Genomic DNA, 20615 nt, shown 5'->3' with positions numbered 1-20615 from the left:
CTGGGCACACTGCTGGCTCACGTTCAGCCGCCTGTCGACCAGCACCCCCAGGTCCCTCTCTGCCGGGCAGCTTCCCAGCCACTCCTCCCCAGCCTGTAGCGCTGCTGGGGGTTGTTGTGGCCGAAGTGCAGGACCCAGCACTTGACCTTGTTGCAACTCGTGGAACTGGCCTTGGCCCAGCGATCCAGCCTGTCCAGATCCCTCTGTAGAGCTTCCCTGCCCTCCAGCAGATCGACACTCCCACCCAACGTGGTGTCATCTGCAAGCTCCCTGCAGGAGCACTCGATCCCCTCATCCAGCTCATCCATCAAGATGTGACACCAGAGCGGTCCCAATGCTGAGCCCTGGGGGACACCCCTTGTGACCGGCCGCCAGCTGGATTGAACTCCCTTCACCACCACTCTCTGTGCTTGGCCATCCAGCCAGTTTTTAGCCCAGCTTGGAGTGATGATCGGAAATGTCCGAGTACTTTACTGTGTCACTGTTCATTGAGATAGAAAGTAGGACCATATCTATATACATCTTGCATTCTGAAAAATGTAGAGCCCAGACAGGCTGATAGAGTCAATAAAATGAGTAAAAGAACAGGTGTAGGTGGATATTAAACTAAACAGCTGCAAAGTCTTAGATTTGGAATTGTTTTTTCTGAAGTAAGTATTGTAAAACTTTAGACTTACTGCTATAATTATTGTCAATTCAGGATGCTTCAGTTGCAGGGCGTACACATGTTAATTGGTGATGTTTAATAATATTTATTGCCTTGAAGAAAAACTACCTTCACTTACCTTTTCTTTTGCTTCTTTGTTGTTGGGCTTAAGGTTAACTGTGATTGGATGGCTTGAACACTTGTCAGAATACCTTTGTGTAGAAACTGAAGTCAAATAAAAAAATCCAAAGCCAACTGAAAGACTAGACGAGGTCATAGGCTTTGAGCAGGGAGGTTGGACTAGATGGTCTCCAGAAGTTCCTTCCAACCTTGACTGTTCTGTCAATCTGTTCTGTGACAGAATAACTGCATTTAATAAACCTGCCTTAACATAGGTTTATCCCAGTAATTTGTATTTCAGACTTTGTTCCTTGTTTTGTTGAAATTTTTTAACTCATTCTGTTTGTGGTAAGTAGAGACATGGACAATTTAAAGCGTCAAAATCCAATGCGAATTTTATTATATTAGCAAGCGAACAAGAGCAAAGGCAGCGCTGGGCGGCCGGGGAGTCTGCGCTCCGCCAACGGCTCGCGCCTTCCCGCCTCGTGTAAGCACATTATATACAGTCTCATTTCCTGCATTCGCGATGTCGCAATCAGGGCGATACTCTGCGCATGTTCCTTCTGTTGCTGGGGGGTCTTTCTCTGCCTCCTGGTGGTTGTAAGGATGAAGGCTGAAGGTCTTCCTCGTTGCCCTGTGGGTGAACTTATGCAAGAATGTGATTACTCAACCCCCTCAGCTGCGGGTCCTGTTTACTTTGCCAGATGTCCTTCGGTTGGGCTATCAAGCCTTGCGGGCACATAAATCTTCCATCCATACCCTCCCATACAGGTTTAATGAACAAAACACAATATGCTACCTATTACAATCCCCCCTTTTTCTTTTGTCCATTATTTTGTTCATTGAACCGTTGTAGCTCTTGAGCACTCAAAATAAGGGTTTCTGCCAAATCGGGCTCATCGGATACCGATTCGTACTTCGCTCGGACAAGCATCCGGTGAGCGGCTTCTAAACGGTTCTTAACTATTGCGATAACTTTATTAAAAATACAAGGTCCAAATGCAAGCGTTAAAGTGAGCAGTATTAATGGTCCCACCAATGTTGACAATAAAGTAGTAAGCCAAGGAGAATGGTTAAACCATGATTCGTACCAACTTTGTTGGGATTCTCGCTCTCTCCTTCGTTGTTCCAACCCCTTTCTTAGCTCTGCCATTGTGTCCCGTACTATTCCGGTATGATCTGCATACACACAGCACTCTTCCTTTAAAGCTGCACACAATCCCCCTTGCTGCAAGAATAATAAATCCAAGCCACATCTGTTCTGAAGCACCACTTCTGATAGTGATCTTAGTGATTTTTCCAATGCGTCTATCGATTTTTCTATTCTGCTCAAATCCTCATCCACTGCTACTCTAAGTGACTTAAATTCAGCTTGTTGATTAATAGAGAGGTTATCCCTGTGGTCGCTTCGGTTCCTCCAATTGTAAGGAGGGCGGCTATGGTCAGAGCTGTAAACGGTTCCCTCCTAGCAAGATGGTGTTCGGGGGTGGTTTGATAATTGTAGACAAACTCATTTGAGTGATATACAATTTTTGGAATTATTGCTACTTGTATGCAATAATCTTTGCTTTTATTAACATTTCGGAGGCTCAAGCAAGGTGTTACTCCGATGCTTGAGCACATCCATTTTGTGTTTGCCACTGGTATTAACCAATCCGCAGGAGCTTCCTTTGTGAGTGAAATACTTACATTACACAAATGTTGTTTTGTGGGTGGAATTGTCCCAACGCACCGTCCTTTTCCCGTTACTTGTTCCAAGGTGAGACCTTGGACCTGATCCTTTCCTTTTTCTCCATAAACATTGTGCAGGGTTTGTCCCATTTACCTGCCTAGCCTTGGATGTAATTCCTACAGCCTCGTAAAAGGGCGGTTTAGTGCTATAACATAGCCAGCAGGAGCTGGTTATTTGCGGGTTAGTCTTATTTAGTATTCGGTAGCTAGCTTGCATCACTTTCCATAGGGTATTTCCTTCTAAGTTTTCTTCTTCTGAGATAGTTATACCAGAGTGAGTATTATTACCAGTAAACTAAGTATCATTGCTTATACCAGAGTGAGTATTATTACCAGTAAACTGGGTATCATTGCTAGTTTCAGTATCATTCGCGGGTCCCAGAGTTTGTTCATGTGTTAGCACGGGATTTGGTCCAATTGGTTCCGGATCATTTGGAATGGTCTCTTTTTTTATTCGTATCAGTCCTCCTCTATCAGTTCCCGGTTCTCAATAACGCATTCCCCAAGTTTTTCCCACAAACCATGTAGGGTTCTGGTCTTGAGAAATATTCATGTATACAAACTGGCAATTTCCAGACAATAGTATACCACCAGAACTATCACGCTGAGGGAGTGCACATCCCACTGGTCCCCATGTTACTGTAATAAACTTGTCATTCCCTCCCCTGGGAGCCCAGTCCGATGCTATGGTTTCACAACCCCAGTATGTGCAATAATAATGTCCTGGTGAATTACAATAGGTCCTTCCTGGATTTGAACTAGGGCAAAAATAAAACCCTTTTAGGTTTAAGCATGGTTGTATTGGCATGAGTTGGCACAATGTGGGAGTAAAACTGGGAGGTCCAGAGACTATTTTTGTCTGTACTACAGCTTGGTCTTCCCATCTAAACAGGGTCCATTTAAAAGGTTCATGCGCGTACGGCTCACAAACAGGGATGCATAATACTACCCAGATTGCCCCTATAAATACGTATCGGGAAAAGTGGTGGGTTTTGTAATATACCAATTGCTTATTCCTACCCCGATTTGATACCCGTCCCCGATTTTTGTCGTTTGCACTCCAGGGCTTCACCTTTTCGCTACCATCCTTGAGGCAGGATCTCAAGCACTGCTTTATGGTCCCAATCGTTGGGTTCATTCCTCCACAGTTTTTTACTCCTCTGCCTCGCTCGTCGACTCGGTTGCTTCGAGCCACGAGGGGTACCATCTTCTCGGCAGCAGGGGTATTCTTCAGGAGGACTCGTGCTTACTTTAGCCACTTGCCTCAGGATGTATGAACTCCAGTTGGTATCTTTAACTTGGGGTGCGTTGCACTTCACCCCTTTCAGGAACTTCCGGCACTGCCCTCTTACTATTTCAGCGACAAAAGGAATTGGTTCATTCGAATGGTAACAATAATTTTCGGGCCGAATTCCTTTAGCAAATATCTCCCACCATTCCTCTGATTCAAGAATAATCTCTCCCTGTGATTCTTTTAATTTTAATGCCAATTCTGTGAGTTCCCTTTCCCACTCCCAGCAGATCCGGCAGACACTCTTTGGGGTCTTCCGTTTCGGCAATGGGCCCACCACCGTTCCCGACACACCTTACACACAAAGCACACGAATGGGTAACAGTTAATATACCACACTTGATTTCAGCATCTACGTGCCCATCTTCAATCAGAATTGGATTCTCACTATATTCAATTTTAAAGGTGTTCATTCAGGTCCTTTGAAATTTTATTTTTAGGTCCCCGGGTACACTGGTCACTTGCCACTGTTGATTCTTTACGGGTCCTTTGACTCGGCTGGCGTGAGTCCGCCCTCTTTCAGCTGTTCGTATGGAGGTTTCTGTAGTAAGTAAAACAGGATATCCCACTATGGGGTTAGTAAGGTCTCTTTACTTTCAGGTCCCAGCTGGCTGAGTAAAATATACGGATTTGCCACAACTGGGAACCTTGCAAGTGTTCTTTTGTTAATTTCCCATAGGTCATGGACTAATCTATAGGACCCATCAGTTTTCTTTACGGGTAAGATGGGTGTATTGAAGGGAGACATGCATGGTTCCAGTAGCCTTGGTTTAATTAATCTTTCAATCTCTGGTTTCAACCCCATCCTGCCTTCTCGTGAGATTGGGTATTGTTTTATTTTTATTGGAATTTCCGGATCCTTGATAGTTACAGTGAAGGGTGGGATATCTAATTTGCCCACTGTCTCCGGAGTGTACCAAACCTCGGGGTTAATTTTTACTTCATCCTCACTCCTAAGGGGACATAATTTTACTTGCAACTCATTATTTTTAACTTCCAAATTAATGCCCAGTGTGATGATCATATCTCGTCCCAATAGGTTATAATCTGCTTCTGGGACCAACAATAGGGATCCCACCCCAAATTTAGATTCCATTTCAAAAGGAACGTCTTTTATTACTGGAACCCCGAAAGGCTCTCCTTTTGCTCCAATTACTTGCATTGTCTCCGGGGACAAGTGACATCCCCGGGGTAACTCTTGTACTGTGGACCTTTCGGCCCCGGAGTCCACAAGGAACTCGATTTCCTGTTGCTGGGGACTTACTTTAATTTTTATCAAGGGCTTGGTCTTACGTCTAGCCCCCAGCAAATAGAGCCCCTGACACCCCTAATCCTCCTTGAATATTTTCTCATCCTGCAGCCGCTTTCTGCATTCCCTTCTCATATGACCCTTCCTCCCACAATAATAACACTCTACGTCCTTTCTCCTTGTTCCTTCCACCCCGGGTCTTGGGTCCGTTTTGTGAGTCGATCTAATCCCACCTCCACGTTGTCCTTCCCGAGCCACTGCTACCATCACCTTTGCCTGCTTCTTAAACCTCTCGTCTTTCCTTCTGACAAACATCTTCTGTGCCTCCCTCAATAGCCCGTCCAAACCTCTGTTCTGCCAATCATCTATCTTCTCAGTTTTTCTTTTAATATCTTCCCATGCGTTTGCTACAAATTGCATTTTCAGCAGGGCCTGCCCCTCCTGAGTGTCTACATTCAGACTGGAATACATTTGGAGACTCTTTCGTAGTCTCTCTAACCATTTAGTGGGCGACTCATCTGCTTCTTGATATTCCTTGAAAGCTTTATTAATTCTTCCTCTCTATTCTTCCTCCCTCGGTAGCCACCCCCCTTTTCTTTTAAAGGGTATAAATTTACCCTAGTGTCGGCCACCATCCACAGACTGGCATATTCACTTTCTTCCAAATTAAATGGTTCCTTTGAGTTAACATAAATGTTTAGCGCCTGACATATCCAATCCTCAAATGATCCAAAACCAGGCCAATACAGATGGTCTCCTCGAATCTGTTTTCCGCCCCAGACCTCTATGCAATAATGGATCATTTTTACCTTATCCTTTCCCTGCCTAGAGGGAAAGTTATCCCAGTGTTTCAACATCAGCCCTAGGGGACTATCGGGCGGTATTTGGGGCAATTTCACATGGGGCCCCTCTCCCATGGGCTCAAAGGGCTTGCTTTTCCTTTGTCCCATCTTCTGAGGCACTCACACACACACACCAACCGCTCCCCTCGTTTGGGGCTCGCTCCCTCGCGGGCTACGAGAAACGCACTACTAGAGGGTCCGCACTCACTTCGCCCTGGCAGGACGTCTCATACACCGTGCCCCAGGCTACCCAACCCAAACCGAACGGATTCCCGGCCTATACTCACGCGTCCTGCGTCTTCGTTCAGAGCTTTGTGCACAAAGATTACAGGGTTACCGGTTCTCCTTTGCTCAGTGTTCAATTTAGGTTCGTCGGTCGAGACAGAAGCGACCTGAGGGCTGCAGGGGCCGCCGGATGGCGGGGCGCCTCCCCAATGCAGCTGCAGGCCACAATCTAGTCGCGATCCGAGTCACGGCACCAAATTGTGATAGGTAGAGACACGGACAATTTAAAGTGTCAAAATCCAATGCGAATTTTATTATATTAGAAAGCGAACAAGAGCAAAGGCAGCGCTGGGCGGCCGGGGAGTCTGCGCTCCGCCAACGGCTCGCGCCTTCCCGCCTCGTGTAAGCACATGATATACAGTCTCATTTCCTGCATTCGCGATGTCGCAATCAGGGCGATACTCTGCGCATGTTCCTTCTGTTGCTGGGGGGTCTTTCTCTGCCTCCTGGTGGTCGTAAGGATGAAGGCTGAAGGTCTTCCTCGTTGCCCTGTGGGTGAACTTATGCAAGAATGTGATTACTCAACCCCCTCAGCTGCGGGTCCTGTTTACTTTGCCAGATGTCCTTCGGCTGGGCTATCAAGCCTTGCGGGCACATAAATCTTCCATCCATACCTTCCCATACAGGTTTAATGAACAAAGCACAATATGTTACTTATTACACCGACCATCCACCTTCAGGTCTCTGCTGATAACAGCAAAGGAAGAGGTAGATACTGGGGCAATTTGAGAGAGGACCCCCTCCCCAAAAGGAAGGCAATCCTAAATACACCCCAAGCTTTAGGGAGCCAGCCCAGAACAGCAGAACATAAAGTTAAAATGAACTATTTCGCATTCCGCCAGCCCCCAGCCGGCAGCACACCGAGCGCCTCAGGGCTCCGGTGGGAAGGGAAGACAAAGAGCGGGATAAAAGAAAATGGATGCATCCCCGGGGTGCTGGGCAGCGTCCCGGGTGCCTCGTCCCCGCAGATCCCCCCGTCCGGACTCCAGCCCTCGGCGCCGTTACCTGCTGCCCCGCACCGGGGCTGGCGCCGCCAGGGCGGCCGGGACGCCGCGGGCCCCCCCCGGGCCTGGCGGGCTGAGGTAGTGCGGGCCGAGCGCCCCCCCCACAGCCCCCCCCCATCTCCACGAGCCGAGGTGGTGCGGCCCGCGTGTCCCCCCCCCCTCCACAGGCTGAGGTGGTGCGGCCCGGAGCGCTCACGTGACCGGGTGTTGATGCGTCGCCTGGCAACGGGAACACGGGAACATGGCGCAGACGGCGGCGGGTGAGTGCGGGGCTGGGCCGCGGCCGGGCCTTGAACCGCCTGGCCCTCGGCCGCCCGGCCTCCCCGGCCCTGCGGGTGCCCTTGCCCAGCCCCGCGGCGGCCTGCAGCTGGCGGGCCCCGGGGAGCCGGGCTGGTTCTCACTCTTCCCTCCGCTCTGGTTGCAGGCACAGGCCATCCCCAGCCCAGCAATATGGAGGAGGCCGCCGGTGCCGCAGCAGAGGGCTCTGGGGTGGAATCCGGCTCCGCTGCGCGGGATATCGTCCGAGTTCCGTCGCCTCTTGCTATGGAGGTGATTTCCTTCAGAACGTTCGCGGGGCAGCATGATGTTCCTACGCTCTCCTTGCAGAGTGATGGCTTCGTGGAAGCAGTTTCAATAGGGAGAAGTAAAACAAGGGAGCGGTTGTTGAAGTCTTGCCCTGCCTATTAAAAAACCAAAGTTAAATGTAGTTGTAGTTCTGTGTGTCAGCAGCGTCCTGAAGCATGTGCTTCTCACTCAGCTCCCAGATGGCTGTAGGCATGTTAAACGGGAGGTTGCCCCCATCTCACAGACACACGTATGGGGGCTGTGTTCGAGGTTGGTGGTGATAAGTTTTTTTTGTCTGTTGGTACTGCACGATATTTGAATTTGGCAAATGATGGTACGGGATAAAACAGTGTCTCTTTAAAAAGAAGATAATAGTTTGGCTACGTGTAGCACCAGCTGGAGGACTAAAATCCCTAAGGGCATTTTTTTAAAAAATAGACGTGAGCCAGAGACACATCTGAAATTAAAAGTGGTGTGTAGAATTTTTGTCAGGATCTTTACCGTCTTCATGCTGCCTGGGTGACTGTTTTTGTGAACGAGCTTAAACTTCAAAATTAAACTCCCATGACAAAAAGCAGTTGTTACAGCACCGTAGCATGAGCATTAAACCAAATGCACAACCTGCTGTAACGCTGCTATTCTGCTTTTTGCCTGTGTGTGTGCTAGGCAGTAGAGGCGGAGAATGGGAGCGACAATGAAGAAGAAGGGTCCGTTCCTCTGCAGGACCAAAAAGAGACATTTCCACCAGCAGAAAGAGGACCTACAGAGCTGTTTGTTAGTTCTGCAGAGGTGAGACACTAACAACACACACAATCTTATTCACAGAAGGCATGGCCGGTATTTGTAACTTCAAATTCTCCTGGGGCGGTTTTGTTGCTGCCAACACAAACCCGACCAGAACTGAACAGAGAGAAGCTAACTGGTCAGGCACAAAGTCTACAAAAGCTGTGACAGAGCTGGAGAGGTTCCTCTGTTGTGCTGCGTGTGGGTAAAGGTGATTTTTTGATCGGCAGAGGCACAGCTTTGCCAGTGTATCTGTGGGCTGAGTTTAGAACAAGGCCCTCTTGCCGATTCTGTGTCTGCATCGTTCTTGTCTCGTGGTGACAGAAATAAGCAGATTGTCAGGGCAGACTGAAAAGCTGTTTCAGGTGGTGGATTTTACGTTTCAGAAAAAATCCCCTGAGACTTTCTTGGACAAAGTCGAATTAGACAGTTGTCCTCCTGCGTTGGGTGACATGGAGCAGCCAGTAACCGAGAGAGAAAACCCTCCCCTTCCTTCAGGAGCTCCTCAGCAGGTGTCTGCGTGGTCAGCGGAGCGGAACAGCTGCACAGAGTCAGGTATCCTTCAGTCCCTTGCTAACAGTACAACACTCCATACCACCTGTCAAGCACAGTTTCTAGTTTTCTCCCTTTCTCATCATTGTTAGTCCAACTGGAGGCACAACGCTTTGAAATCTAAGCATTTTCTTTGTCTTTTTCTTCTCTTTTTTTTTTTTTTTTTTCTTGGGGGGTGGGGTCCAGGTGACATTGGAGAACCCATTTCTCTCTGCTCAGAGACTGCCTTTGAGCAGTTGGATCAGCTCACCAGTGAGCATGGTGACCAAAGGCGGGAACAGGCATGCCAGCAGCGTGGAGCTGAGGGGCACAAAATGAGTGGAAGAAGTGAAGAAACCGTAGAAGAAACAGAGCTGGTTGTCTTGGATCTAGAACATGTGAGAAGTCCTCAAATCTTGTCATTCTTCTTCGCAGACCTGCTGTTTTTATTTGTATGAAATACACAAGGTAGATTGTCAGCGGCGGCTCAGCCATAGGCTGAAAGCACGTGTTTAAAACAGGCTTTTGCAGAAGTACTGACTCCTGAGCGTGTCTGCTCCCTCAGGGTTAGCCCCAAACGGGAGGCTCAGGAGGGAGCCGTGTAGTGGGTAAATCTGGTACTCCTCAGTGCTCCTGAAAGAGAAGTACTGTCAGCAAGAGCGAGGGGATGGGCTCTCAGAGGCAGCTCTTCTGATGTGTTTCTGACTTTCAGATATCCTCAGTAGTGGCTTTCTGCTGTCAACAAATAGCCACTATGTAACTCCTCTCACTCGTTACAGTGAGCGTAGCTAAAGTAAGAATGCAAGGGTCTGTGGCAGAAGATACGCTGTGTTATTTAGCAGCGGGGGTAGCAGTAAGGTTTCTTCATAATTTCTTTACACAAGTACCTTGACTTGTATCAATGTCATACTTCTTGACAGCCTCTGATGAGAAGATTCCAGGCTGCCCTGAAGAGTCACCTCACTAAGCAGATGGAAAAAGTGAGCCTAGAGCTTCAGGAACTGGTACGTGGCATTCTTACTTTGCCTTCCCGCAGCAGCCCACCCCTGCCCGAGCTGAAGCCAGGTAACTGGTTTCCTCTTGTGTTTGCAGAGGGCAGCAGCGAAGAAGGGGCAAGCAGAGAGGGAAGAGCTTGGGCTGGTTCTTTACGGAGCGCAGCAGCAGCTGGCCCGCCTGCAGCTGGAACTGGAGAAGAGCCACGACCGCCGTTCTCAGGTGGCCACAGCACGTCAGCAGCTGGAGGAGGAGCTGGAGGGCCTCAGGCTTACTTACAAGCAAATGTGTCAGAACACACACGATGAACGCCAGAAAGGTGACCGAGGCAGCCCTTGCCAGGTTTCCTGGCTCTAGTACTGTGTGGAGAAAGGGATTTATTTGAATCCAAGTCAAGCATTGGATTGAAAAATACAGTAACATTGATCAGGAATCAGGCACTCGCTGAAACCTTTCACAGGTATTCCTGGTTGTTTCTAAGACCGTGTGGCTACCTTGTACTTCTGAGAAGGTCTTTAGGACTACAACTGTTCCGGGCAGATGGGCTGCTCTGTGACTTAGAAGGAGGAAGATCCTGTCGCTCTGTTACGTTTGCCTGTGTCTCTGTAAGGGTGTGACGAGATCGCAAAGGTCGTGGGTCGTGAGGGGCACCCGGGAGCCTGAGAGTGCCATCCGTGTGGGAACCCGTCCCAGCCAAAGAAATGGACTTGACTCATGCTGGTTGTGCTGCAGGCCTGTGGGTAGGGGACAGGAAAACAACTGTGATGGCGAGGATAGCTCAGCGTAGGATAAACTGCCTAGAAAGGTTTGGCAGGTTGCTGAAAAAAATAGAGAAGCGTTCAACAGACTGAGAAAGAGACAGTTCTGTTTTGGGGCAGAGGAGTGGAGTCACAGCCTCCTGAGGCCGCCCCTTCTTTGATCTCCTGGGCTTCTGAGTGCTGGGAAGCAATGAATTGCTTACCAAGATATTAGCTGTGCTTGTGGAGCTGTACTCCAAAGCCGATGCAAATTCACATTTCAGGGGGGCTGATTTGGCTGGTAAATGTGCGAATTTGGCTTTGGGTGCTTCTGTGTTTCTTTCCCTTTTACCTCTGTTTAAAGTGTGTCTTACAAACATACTTTCCTGTAAATATTTTTCCCTCTGCCTCCCCAGTCTCTGCAATGCAGACCCAGCTTGAAAACCTGGCCTTGCCCCTCTTCTACATGCAGAACATGGCCCATATGCACCATAATATTTTACTAATGAAACGGTCGACAAAGAGGGCTGAGCTGGAGAAGGCCCAAGCTGACGTGGAAAAGAAAAAACAGGTATCAAGTAAAACTCTCTTCTTTCAAATAAATAAATGAATTCAGGTGACAGCTAGCGGCGAGTCTCGGAGGACGTGCTGCCTTGGCAGAAGGAAGGCTGTAGTGAATATACAGACACCATGGAAGGTGCGTGGGGATATTTTCCCCAAATAATTGAAAATGAGAAGAATCCCCACCACCAAGATAGTGGCATGTACTGAACAGAATTTTTTTATGAGCCTTATAATAGGAAGTAGTAATCAGTAGTGATCACTCTTCACACAGGCAACGGGGGTGTGGGGGCAGAAAGATATTTAGCAAAGAAGTATCGTATGTTGAAGTCTGGAGAATTGCCCTGAGTCCCAAGGAAGAGCGAACTTGGAAGGTGAACTGAGCGGTCGGTGTGCTGGAGCTCCCTCTGCTGCCTCCTGCTTGCAGCAGGACACCAACTAATTACTGTTGATGCAGAATTGCGGGCAAACGGTTGAGATCGAATGGGTTTAGATGGTTTTTAACAAAGGGTTTTAAACCATAAATTATCAAGATTCCCAGCTGCTGGAGAGGTGGCGCAATGTAACCCATGCTGGCAGGGATGAATGCTGCTTCAGATCTGAAGGACCAATTTCCTACTGTGGGTGGAACGATAAAAACCAGCAAAGAAGGTTTTGTTCTCTTGAAAATCGTCACTGCTGCATTCAGGAGTCGTTTGGATAGGAATGGAAGAGTTTCAGTAGGAATCAAAGCTAACTGAATTCATTTTCAGCCCAAGTTATTGCTGTAGAATTTAGTTGGTTAAGCCTGAGATTATGTTACTCATCCTGAGCTGTTTGGCTCTGCCTCTCTAGGATCTTCTGGTAGACCGCTTGACCCGGAAAGCCTACGAGCTGCAGGAACAGATTGCTCTGTTCGAAGCTCAGTTTGTGGCTCAGGCAGAGGACACAAAAGTAACTCGGCAAGCAGCAAATGAGGTAGGAGAATGCTTTTTTCCGCTTCTGGTTAATATTTCCCTCTGGAAGGACCGAGCCCGTTGGCTCATGCTCACGTGGTACCTACAGTGTAGGACAGAGTTGTATGATCAGTTCCTGTTTGGAGGAATGAAGACTTTTTTGTTTTGTTTTGTTTTGTTTTGTTTTTCCCTTTGTCCTCAAGAATTGCCTATAAATCACTTCCTCCCCCACCCTCTCTGCATTTTTTTCCTTGCAGACCTATGCTCTGTGGTCGGGGGTGACCATAAACCAGAGGCACGTTAGCTGAAGCTGTTCCTGCCCACCGTATTATGAACACGCACCAAAAAAAAGGCATTGTAACGTGAATTTGGTTTCCCAGCCTAGTATAGATTTATCCTGTCTACAAATCCTCTCTCCCCCAGGCTTGTATGGAGGTTCAGGCTATTAACATGGAGAAAAAGCGACTGATGAACCACTGGAATAGCAGCTTGGCGGGAATGAAGCAGAGAGATGAGGCCTATATCGCCACCCAAGCGCTGCTGAGGTACGGTATCTGAGAACAGTCCCAGGAGAGACCTCACACGGGCTGGACGGGAGGAATGCTGAAAGGGGCAGTGCGTCTCCAGTTTATTGCTGCGCGTGCAGGATATGTCAAGCAGAACAAGTTTGCTGCTCTGAAGCACGTAGTAAGGTTAAAGGATAGGAAGCACAGTTCTTCGTCACTATTCTGTATCCAAAACACAACTCTCCCCCAAAATGTGTGGGGTTTTTAAAGCTGTTTAGAGTTTTTCTGTTCATATTTTAGTCCTTTAGAAGAGTTCCTTCACCTTTGCAACATCTCTCAATCCAAAGAGCTAGACTTCAAGAGGGATTTTACCTGTCGCTCTCAGTTAGGGTTTTGTGATGCCTTCAGAAATCATCAGGAAAACCGTCCTGTTGTTGCCAAAGGAAGCGCTTATTTGCTCTGGAGTCAGCCTGGCTGATTCCCTGCAATGTGCTTTTATGGTGGCATCCTGGTAAGAGTGGGGGGTGGGGACAGGACTGAAAGCGGGAATTAATTTTCCTACGTACGTTTGCTTTTCAGTCTTCTGTCTCTATCCATCTTCTGATGACTCTGCACTGTCACAGCAGGATGGCCTTTGTAAAGATCTTCCTCCTTGGTCTGTTGTCGCTGCAGTAGCGTGTTTGAAAAGAGGAATTTGTAGATGACTGTTCAGCGCGTGAGTCTACCCCTGTGGTGATTTTCCATCCTCTTTGCCTCTCCAGCAAGTACAGACATGACCTCAAGTCCCTAGAAACGGACATCCATGGCTGTAGGAAGTCAATCAGGAAGGAGGAGGAGAAGAATGAGTTGCTTGTCGCCATCCTGAGCCGTTCACAGAACGATGCCAACATGACAAAGGAGCTGATTGCCCAGTGCCTTTCCAGGCAGGAGGCCTTGAAGGTGGAATCTGGCACCTACGCTCGCGTTCTCCACGAGACAGAGCAGGCCCTCAACAGGACCAGGATGGTGAGGAGAGTTACTTGGAAGAAGAACCTTTCAAATCAGACACAGATGTTTAATCCCCTTCCCCAAACAGTTGTAGTGACCCTGTCTCCTGTCTTTCCTGCGTTTAGGATCAAGCTGCTTGTCTGAATCAGTTGCTGTCCATCAGTAAGGACATAGAGAAAGGAACTGATGCCAAAGTGCAGATGGAGAACGGAATCATGGCAAAGCTTCAGGACCAGATGGTGTCCAGCAAAGCCACAAAGCACTTCTCGCAGCTGGCTGCAAAGCTCCGTAGGAGAAAAACAGACCTGGTGTGTTATCTCTTCCGTTTGGGAGGGCGGGGGAAGGAAACCGCCCTGAGCGATGTTTCTCAAGTGTGTTTCGTCCGCGCCTTCGTTCTGCTTTTCAGACCTGAAGTTGAAGGTCTGCTGAGTTTGTGACTTCAGTTTGGTTCTTCCAGTGATCTTAGTGCGGGATTCTGGTGTACGCGAGAGGGTTTGGCCAAAAAGGCCTTGACACATAATGTACTGTTCTTTCTTTGCTTAAAAAATGGGACAGAACGATGAATTCTGGGAGTTTTTACCATAAAGTAGTGCCAATTCTTATGTATTGGAGGAAGACAGTGGATATGTAGTACTGCTGTACTCCACATTGAACTAACCTGTATCTCTGTCCGGCATCATGGAATGCAATACAGGCCTGCTCTCATTCCTGAGTGAGGATTACAGCCCGAGGAACAATCGAACCAGACCCACAGTTCTTTGTGGCACGATCAGTTGCTCTCTTTGGGAGTGTGTAACTGGAACAGATAGAAAAACTAGAAGATCCAGCGTAGTGTTTGTGGTGTTGAGTTGTGTGGGCTGGCACTAACAAGGCACCCACACCTCTGTATTTCTGCGGGTTACTTCAGCCTGGCCCTGGGATTTTTAAATCGGGGGCATTATCTTGAGCAACAGGAAGAGTTCCAGGGCTGGCTTCCGTTGTGAGAGAGGGGCCCCCCGCCCCCTTCCCACAGGCACACCAACAAGTGGACACTCGTGTTGTCTCCCATCAGCACCTGCGGTGCACGGCTGGATGTAGCCAGAGTCGTGGCCGCTGGCGGCGCGGGGGCAGCAGAAGTCACCCGGCTGCATTCGCGCTGCGCTCAACAGGCACCCGCCTTTCTGGCTGCTGCGGTGGTGGTTCGGTGAGGGACGTGTTTGTCGGGTGTGGTGGAGAATGTCCTGCTCCGGTGAGCCGGGCAGCTGGAGACACCCAGGCAGGGCAGGTAACTGCAGAGGTGATGAGCGCGGCCTCTTAAAGGCTTTGGGATGTTTGGGCTCCTTCATGCTCTTCAGCAGCCTTATGGCAGAGGTAAATGTTGGTATCTCCGTCAGGAGATGGAGAAACAAAGGTACAGAGCGGGTAAGTGGCTGGCTTGCAGCTTGTGGCACAGACCTGGGAGGAGAATCTAAATCCCCTGACTCCTGTGCCTCGGGAAGCGGGCGTTCCAAATCAATGGGCTGCTGCTGGTGACAGTAATTTGTTTTCTGTCTGTTGGCGTTCCTAGGAGCTGCATTTTTCCAAGGTTGAGAATGATGTGGCCCAGGTTATTCTGAATGCAACTCATACCAGCTGCAGGCTGACAGTTCTCCAAAACACACTTTGTCGGCTGGACAAGGAAGTAAAAAATACCTGTGACCTGATCAGCTGCAGGGAAAGCGAGATTGCAAGGTGCAGTCTCCTGACCGAGAACAGGCAAGCGGTGCTCAGCCAGTACAACAAGAGGTTGGAGAAGATTCTTGCGCGGCAGGGGGTATGTACATTCCCATTTCAGTCCCAGGCTTGATTTTATTCTTTGTGGTGACCACAGGTGCCCCTGATAAATGTAACTGTGTAAGTGCTGAGTAGTTAAAACTTTCAGGCATCAGTATAGAGGTTTAAAAGCTGCACTAGTTAATGTAAGTGTTTACGTCTGTCAAACAGCTCTTAGTGCACGGGGGGGAGGAGCTGGCATGAGGGAATTGTGAAATGAGGGTGTGCCCAGCACAGATTTCTGCAGGGAGTTGTCTGCGCCCGATGAAAACGTTGAATGACATCAATACTCTGGGAGTAACTAGGGTCTCATCAGAAAACCTGCAAATCCTGACAAGGGGCGAATGGAGCAGGTGGGGTGATGTAGATCACTTGGTGCTTGGCCCCATTCAGCTGATACCCAGGTCTGCCCCTGGCACCGTGAGCTGCAAGACCTTTATAGAGCCCAATGCAAGAATGAGTGCTGTGGCAGACTCTTGGACACCCAGATGTGCCTGTTGTAGGAGCTTAGGAGGCCCCTCTCGCCCCAGAGCCTGAGAGCTGTTCGGGCTTCCCTTGCATTTGTTCCCGTGAGGTCAGGAATGATTGGTCCCATCCAGCTCCTGGGAAATAGAGGCACAAAGGAAGTAACAGTATAGCTGAAGTATTCGGTAGGCATCTCAGCAGCTGGACTGGCCTTCTGCAAAAAGTGCTTCAGCAGCTTCTGCCTGATTAATCCCCAACCTCGCCCTCATCCAGGGTCAAGAACTGGGGCCACTGGAAATGGAGATCAACAAGCTGTCCAAGCAGATAGAAGAATATCACTCTGAGGTGATGACGCTACAAAAGCACTGGCTCAATCAGCAGCAAGAGCTGGTCAAGTTAACACACCAACGGGAGGAACAAGTAGCCTCCCTGGATATGTTAAAGAAACGGATCACAGTAATGCAGCAGAAGAAAGTGCGCAGGGAAAGTAGGTCATTCCCCAACTCTTTTTAAAATGTTCAGCTGTGAATGGAGGAAAAAGGGAGCGAGAGCTTACAGACGGGTGAGCCAGACCTTCACCAGAGAATGCGCCGTGCTCCTACGTCCGTGTGAGCAGTAACGCAGGCGGCCCCAGCACTGCTCTGGGGCTACGAGCCAGGCACCTCTGCTGCTCTGCCTGGCGTTATTCCCTGTCCCAACTGATCCCGCTGCCTTAACGGGCACAACCGAACCAAAGTGGCCGTGTCACGTGCTACACTTCTTAAATAACGTTTGCAAGTAGTTGGTGGGTAAATGTCCCCACCACGATGGCGCTTCCCTTGGCTCAAACCAGCTCTTTTCCACAGCAGTCTCCTTCAAAACCGTATTTGGGTTTTGGGCTTGTGGAAAAACAGTTTGGCTGGGTACGTGGGACGCAGGTGGCTCTGCAGGCAGCGTTGTCTGGTCTGATGGCAGTCTGTCACGCCTTGCCTGTGTTCCACCTGCTGCTTGTGGGAATTTTAAGACTTTTTTTTTTTTTTTTTCTGTTCACCTGTAGATGAAATTCAGCAGGAAACAAAAGAGCAGAAAGACATCGAACGTCACATGAGGAACATGTCCAATGACTTGATAAAGCTGAATGTGTTCATCAACAAGAACAGCAGCAGCTTCGAGGAGCTGCAATATGGCAACACGATCACCGAGAACGAGTTTGTGCGCTCTCTCAAGGTACAGACATCTCATTTCCAGGTCTCAGCCTCCCGTGCAGATCGGAGGCAGACAGTGACCGTGTAAATCTTTCTTAGTCTGACCACGTTGTGTTGTCTGACAATGTTATGCTTCCCAAACCTAGGCAGCAGAAAAAGAGTCGGTTGAGATGCAGGAGAAGCACAGTCAGCTGACTGAGGAGAAGGAAAGACTCCTAAACAGCCTGGTGGAAGCAGAGTAGGTACCAGAGAGGTTCTTGCTTTGTGCCACCCTCTTTGAATGTAGGTGTCCATGTCACCTTTCCTCTCTGCTCATCGAACTGAACCAGTAACAGCAAATGTGCTTCTGTCCTTCTCGGAGAAGATGAAAGGAGTTTCATGGATTTTTGGGCGCAGAAGCTGAAAGGTGCTTTAGCTGTCTCTGCAAGCAGCGAGAGCCGGGAGGATGTCGGCTTTAACAGTTCCAGCAGGCTCGTGCTGGACGTTGCTGAGATCTGTATGGGGTGACTCTGCCTGCGCTCTCCTCCGCCAGTAACTCGGAGCGAGCGTGCTGCGCTGGGCAGCTCACTGGGGTCCACCAGCCCCCGGCAGCCTGGGCACGCTTGTTGTTAGCCACTGTGCCACCACCGTGCCACGTTGTGGATGGCGGAGCTCCCTGTCTGGTTCCACGCTGCTCCTGGCTGCCCTTTTACGTGTCCCACATGCAAACCCTCAGGTTCTGCTGAACCTTCAGCTCCATGTTCAGGACTGAGCTCGGGAGCGTGCTGCCACGCGTGCACAGGGAGCGAGCGTCCTCTCGGGCACTGACAAAGGTGCCGCTTTCCCTTTCTGTCACTGAAGGCATCAAATCCTGCTGTGGGAGAAGAAGATCCAGCTGACGAGAGAGATGCGTGCGGCGGTGGAGTCTGAGTCAGGGCACGGCGAGATCCACGCCATGAGAACAGAGATTCACAGGATGCAGGTGAGCCCCGGGGGAGGAGCACTGGGGAGGGGAAGCTGCACACAATGGATTCAGCTTCGGCGTTGCTGAAGGCAGGAGATGAGAAACGGGCTGGGGAAACAGCATTGCCAGGCCATAGCAATGTTGGAAATCGTACACCCTCCAGCTGGGCTGAATGAAATACATCCAGCGTGCGTGCTCTTCGTGCCTTCCTTGCGCCTGCCGTGTAATGGGCTGCAGCAGAGTCTAGAGACACCTGAGAAATCTATTTAAAACATAATATGTTTGCCACCTTATGCCGTGACCCCAATTTATAAGCAAAGGAATGTTGATGACTAAATATTGCATCATCTTAATCACTGGTTAGGGAAGCCTTCTGTCTTCTGGCAAAGCAGCTCTTCCCTTTTGTTCCCAGGTTACTTTACTCTTCTGCTTTTCCTATTGCTAAGGAGTTCCAGTGAAACCTTTTGAAGATTACTTTAGACGAGTTGATAATCCAGCCCTTTGCTTTCCAGATCCACACAGGGCAAGCCGGGTTTGGGTTTAGAGCAAATTTGGCTTGCCAACGCTCACGTGTCACGTATGTCTGGTTTATGTGGAGGGGATGTGCCGCACAGAATCGGTTCGGTGCCGTTTGTGAACATTTGTTACTTTCAGCCTATTTCATATCTTGGCACACGGCAGGTCCGCTATGGCCAGCTGATGAAGCAGCAGGAGAAGATGATTTGTGATATGGAGGCATCTGTTTCTCGCAGAGAGGTGATAGCGCTTCGTGGAGAGGGTCAGAACAAAAGAGACAAGAAGCTTGTCCCCAAGAGCGTCTTCCACTGCAAGAAACAGGAGCTGAGAAAGAAGATCAGCAAAGCCCAGAAGGTGAGCGAGCAGAGCAGGGCTGCAGGAGTTCACCGGGGCTGTAAGGAGCACCAGGGTGGGCTGAGCGCAGACACGCGGGGTGTCGGGACACAGACGGGACAGGCTTTGGAGGCTCCTTAAAAAACCCCACAGGAGAGTTCTGGGGAGATGGCTGGGAGTGCAGCTGGACGAAGAACCACACTCTGCCGTTTCCTTCTCTTCCCTTTGCCAGACCGTTCAGGACTGCAACGCAACCCTCCTGGAGCTGGAGAGTGCCCAGGCGTCCCTCGGTGCCGCCTTCTCAGAAAAGCAGCGAGAACTGCGCAGGCTGGAGGCTGAGTGCGACGGCCTCGATGCAGACGCAGAAGCTCGTTGGAACAGGAAGCGACGGGTGAGCGGCTCCGCTCCCTGGAGCTCGCGAGCCCGACGGGACCGGCTGCTTTCTCCTGGTGCCGGCTCCCCATCTCCCTGTCTCGCCACCATCCTGAACTGAGTGTGCTTGGCATTTTAGCGGCACTTTAAATTAACTGAGCACACCTTGAGGGCTCATGGGGGTCCTGAATTGGGGCTGCAGTTGTACTCTTAGCGAGGCAGCATTCACCTGGAGACATCAGCCTGAAGGACATGGTTTGTGTCTTGAAAATACCCGGTCACAGCTCTCCTCTGTGAGCGCTTTCTGGCTGCTCGTATGTTACAGATTTGAGAGCCAGCTGAAGGTCTTGAATGGCCTCCTGCAAAGGTTGTAAGTTGGTCAAACTCTGTCCTGGCGAGGGTTGCCCTGCGCATGCAGGTATTTCTCTAGTTTATGGAATTCTGTGATGAACATTTAATTTTTTTTTTTTTTTTTTCTATTAGCTGACGTGTAGATGTGGTGCTTAGGGACATGGTTTAATGGTGGACTTGGCAGCGTTAGGTTCATGGTTGGACTCAATGATCTTAAAGGTCTCTTCCAACTTAACCACTTCTCTGGCTGTACCCGTTAGCAGCTGTTCTGCCGGTACAAGGGGGACTTGATAGCCCTGTCCCTCTTCAGAAGCCCTTCCCTTTCAGAATGTGATGGTTCCAGTACCGGTGACAAAAGTCACCTGCCTTTCTTAGTGCTTTTCTCTCTGCGGCCTGCTGTCAAAGCAATTTCTGTTGTTGCTTTCCTTAGAACCTTTTGGAGATCGTGTCCTACCAGACTCGCCGGAAGCACCTGCAGGCGCTGAAGGAAGGGACGTACACTCCCCTGTGCCGCACGGAGCAAGCCTGGAGAAATGAGCACCAGAAACTGCGCCACCGGCTCCAGACCATCAATGCCATCGTCCAGCAGATCCAGCAGGACCATCCCCAGCACTACCGGACTCTCCAGTGGCTCAGACAGTGCTTGGGCTCCAGGCTGGGCTCGCAGGAAGCCTGACTGCCACGAACCCCATCCATGTAACCCTCAGCTCTTGTTCTGCTGGAGCCTGCAGGCTTTGTAAATAAACAAATATCTAAAAACTAAGTCTGTGTAGCAGGTAGTGGTCACCAAAGCTGTAGCACTGCAACTGATTTTTGTTTCCTTGGCTGCACAAGGGTGGCTTCATCCCTCCCCCTGGCCTGGGGCGCTGGGGGCAGCCGCCCCCTTCCCCTCCGG

At 49.7% G+C, this 20615-nt stretch overlaps 1 protein-coding gene across 1 annotated transcript; it reads left to right on the top strand.

Annotated features, from left to right (window-relative positions):
* Positions 1–7407: 7407 nt before the first annotated feature.
* On the top strand, positions 7408–20484 carry LOC147412314 (coiled-coil domain-containing protein 40-like). Its single transcript, XM_086481492.1, has 19 exons — positions 7408–7428; positions 7593–7717; positions 8902–9070; positions 9254–9444; positions 9967–10050; positions 10139–10358; positions 11193–11347; positions 12172–12294; positions 12696–12817; positions 13540–13783; positions 13891–14073; positions 15312–15557; positions 16295–16508; positions 17058–17227; positions 17352–17443; positions 18046–18166; positions 18830–19018; positions 19230–19388; positions 20151–20484. Exons 1-19 carry the CDS (start codon positions 7410–7412, stop codon positions 20394–20396), a joined length of 3072 nt encoding a protein of 1023 aa, XP_086337618.1. The 5' UTR covers positions 7408–7409; the 3' UTR covers positions 20397–20484.
* The last annotated feature ends 131 nt before the right edge of the window (positions 20485–20615 follow it).

The sequence above is a fragment of the Leptosomus discolor genome, unplaced genomic scaffold (genome assembly GCF_034619465.1).
Source record: "Leptosomus discolor isolate bLepDis1 unplaced genomic scaffold, bLepDis1.hap2 HAP2_SCAFFOLD_31, whole genome shotgun sequence".
NCBI lineage: Eukaryota > Metazoa > Chordata > Aves > Leptosomiformes > Leptosomidae > Leptosomus > Leptosomus discolor.
Note: the sequence above shows the minus strand (reverse complement) of the source record. Positions and strands in the feature narration are given on the sequence as shown.

What these genes read in the sequence shown, in the direction of transcription:
- LOC147412314 (XM_086481492.1), top strand. An exon ending in ACACGATGAACGCCAGAAAG is followed by an intron (nt 10,359 to 11,192) that starts GTGACCGAGGCA and finishes CTGCCTCCCCAG; the next exon opens with TCTCTGCAATGCAGACCCAG. An exon ending in GAAGAAAGTGCGCAGGGAAA is followed by an intron (nt 16,509 to 17,057) that starts GTAGGTCATTCC and finishes GTTCACCTGTAG; the next exon opens with ATGAAATTCAGCAGGAAACA.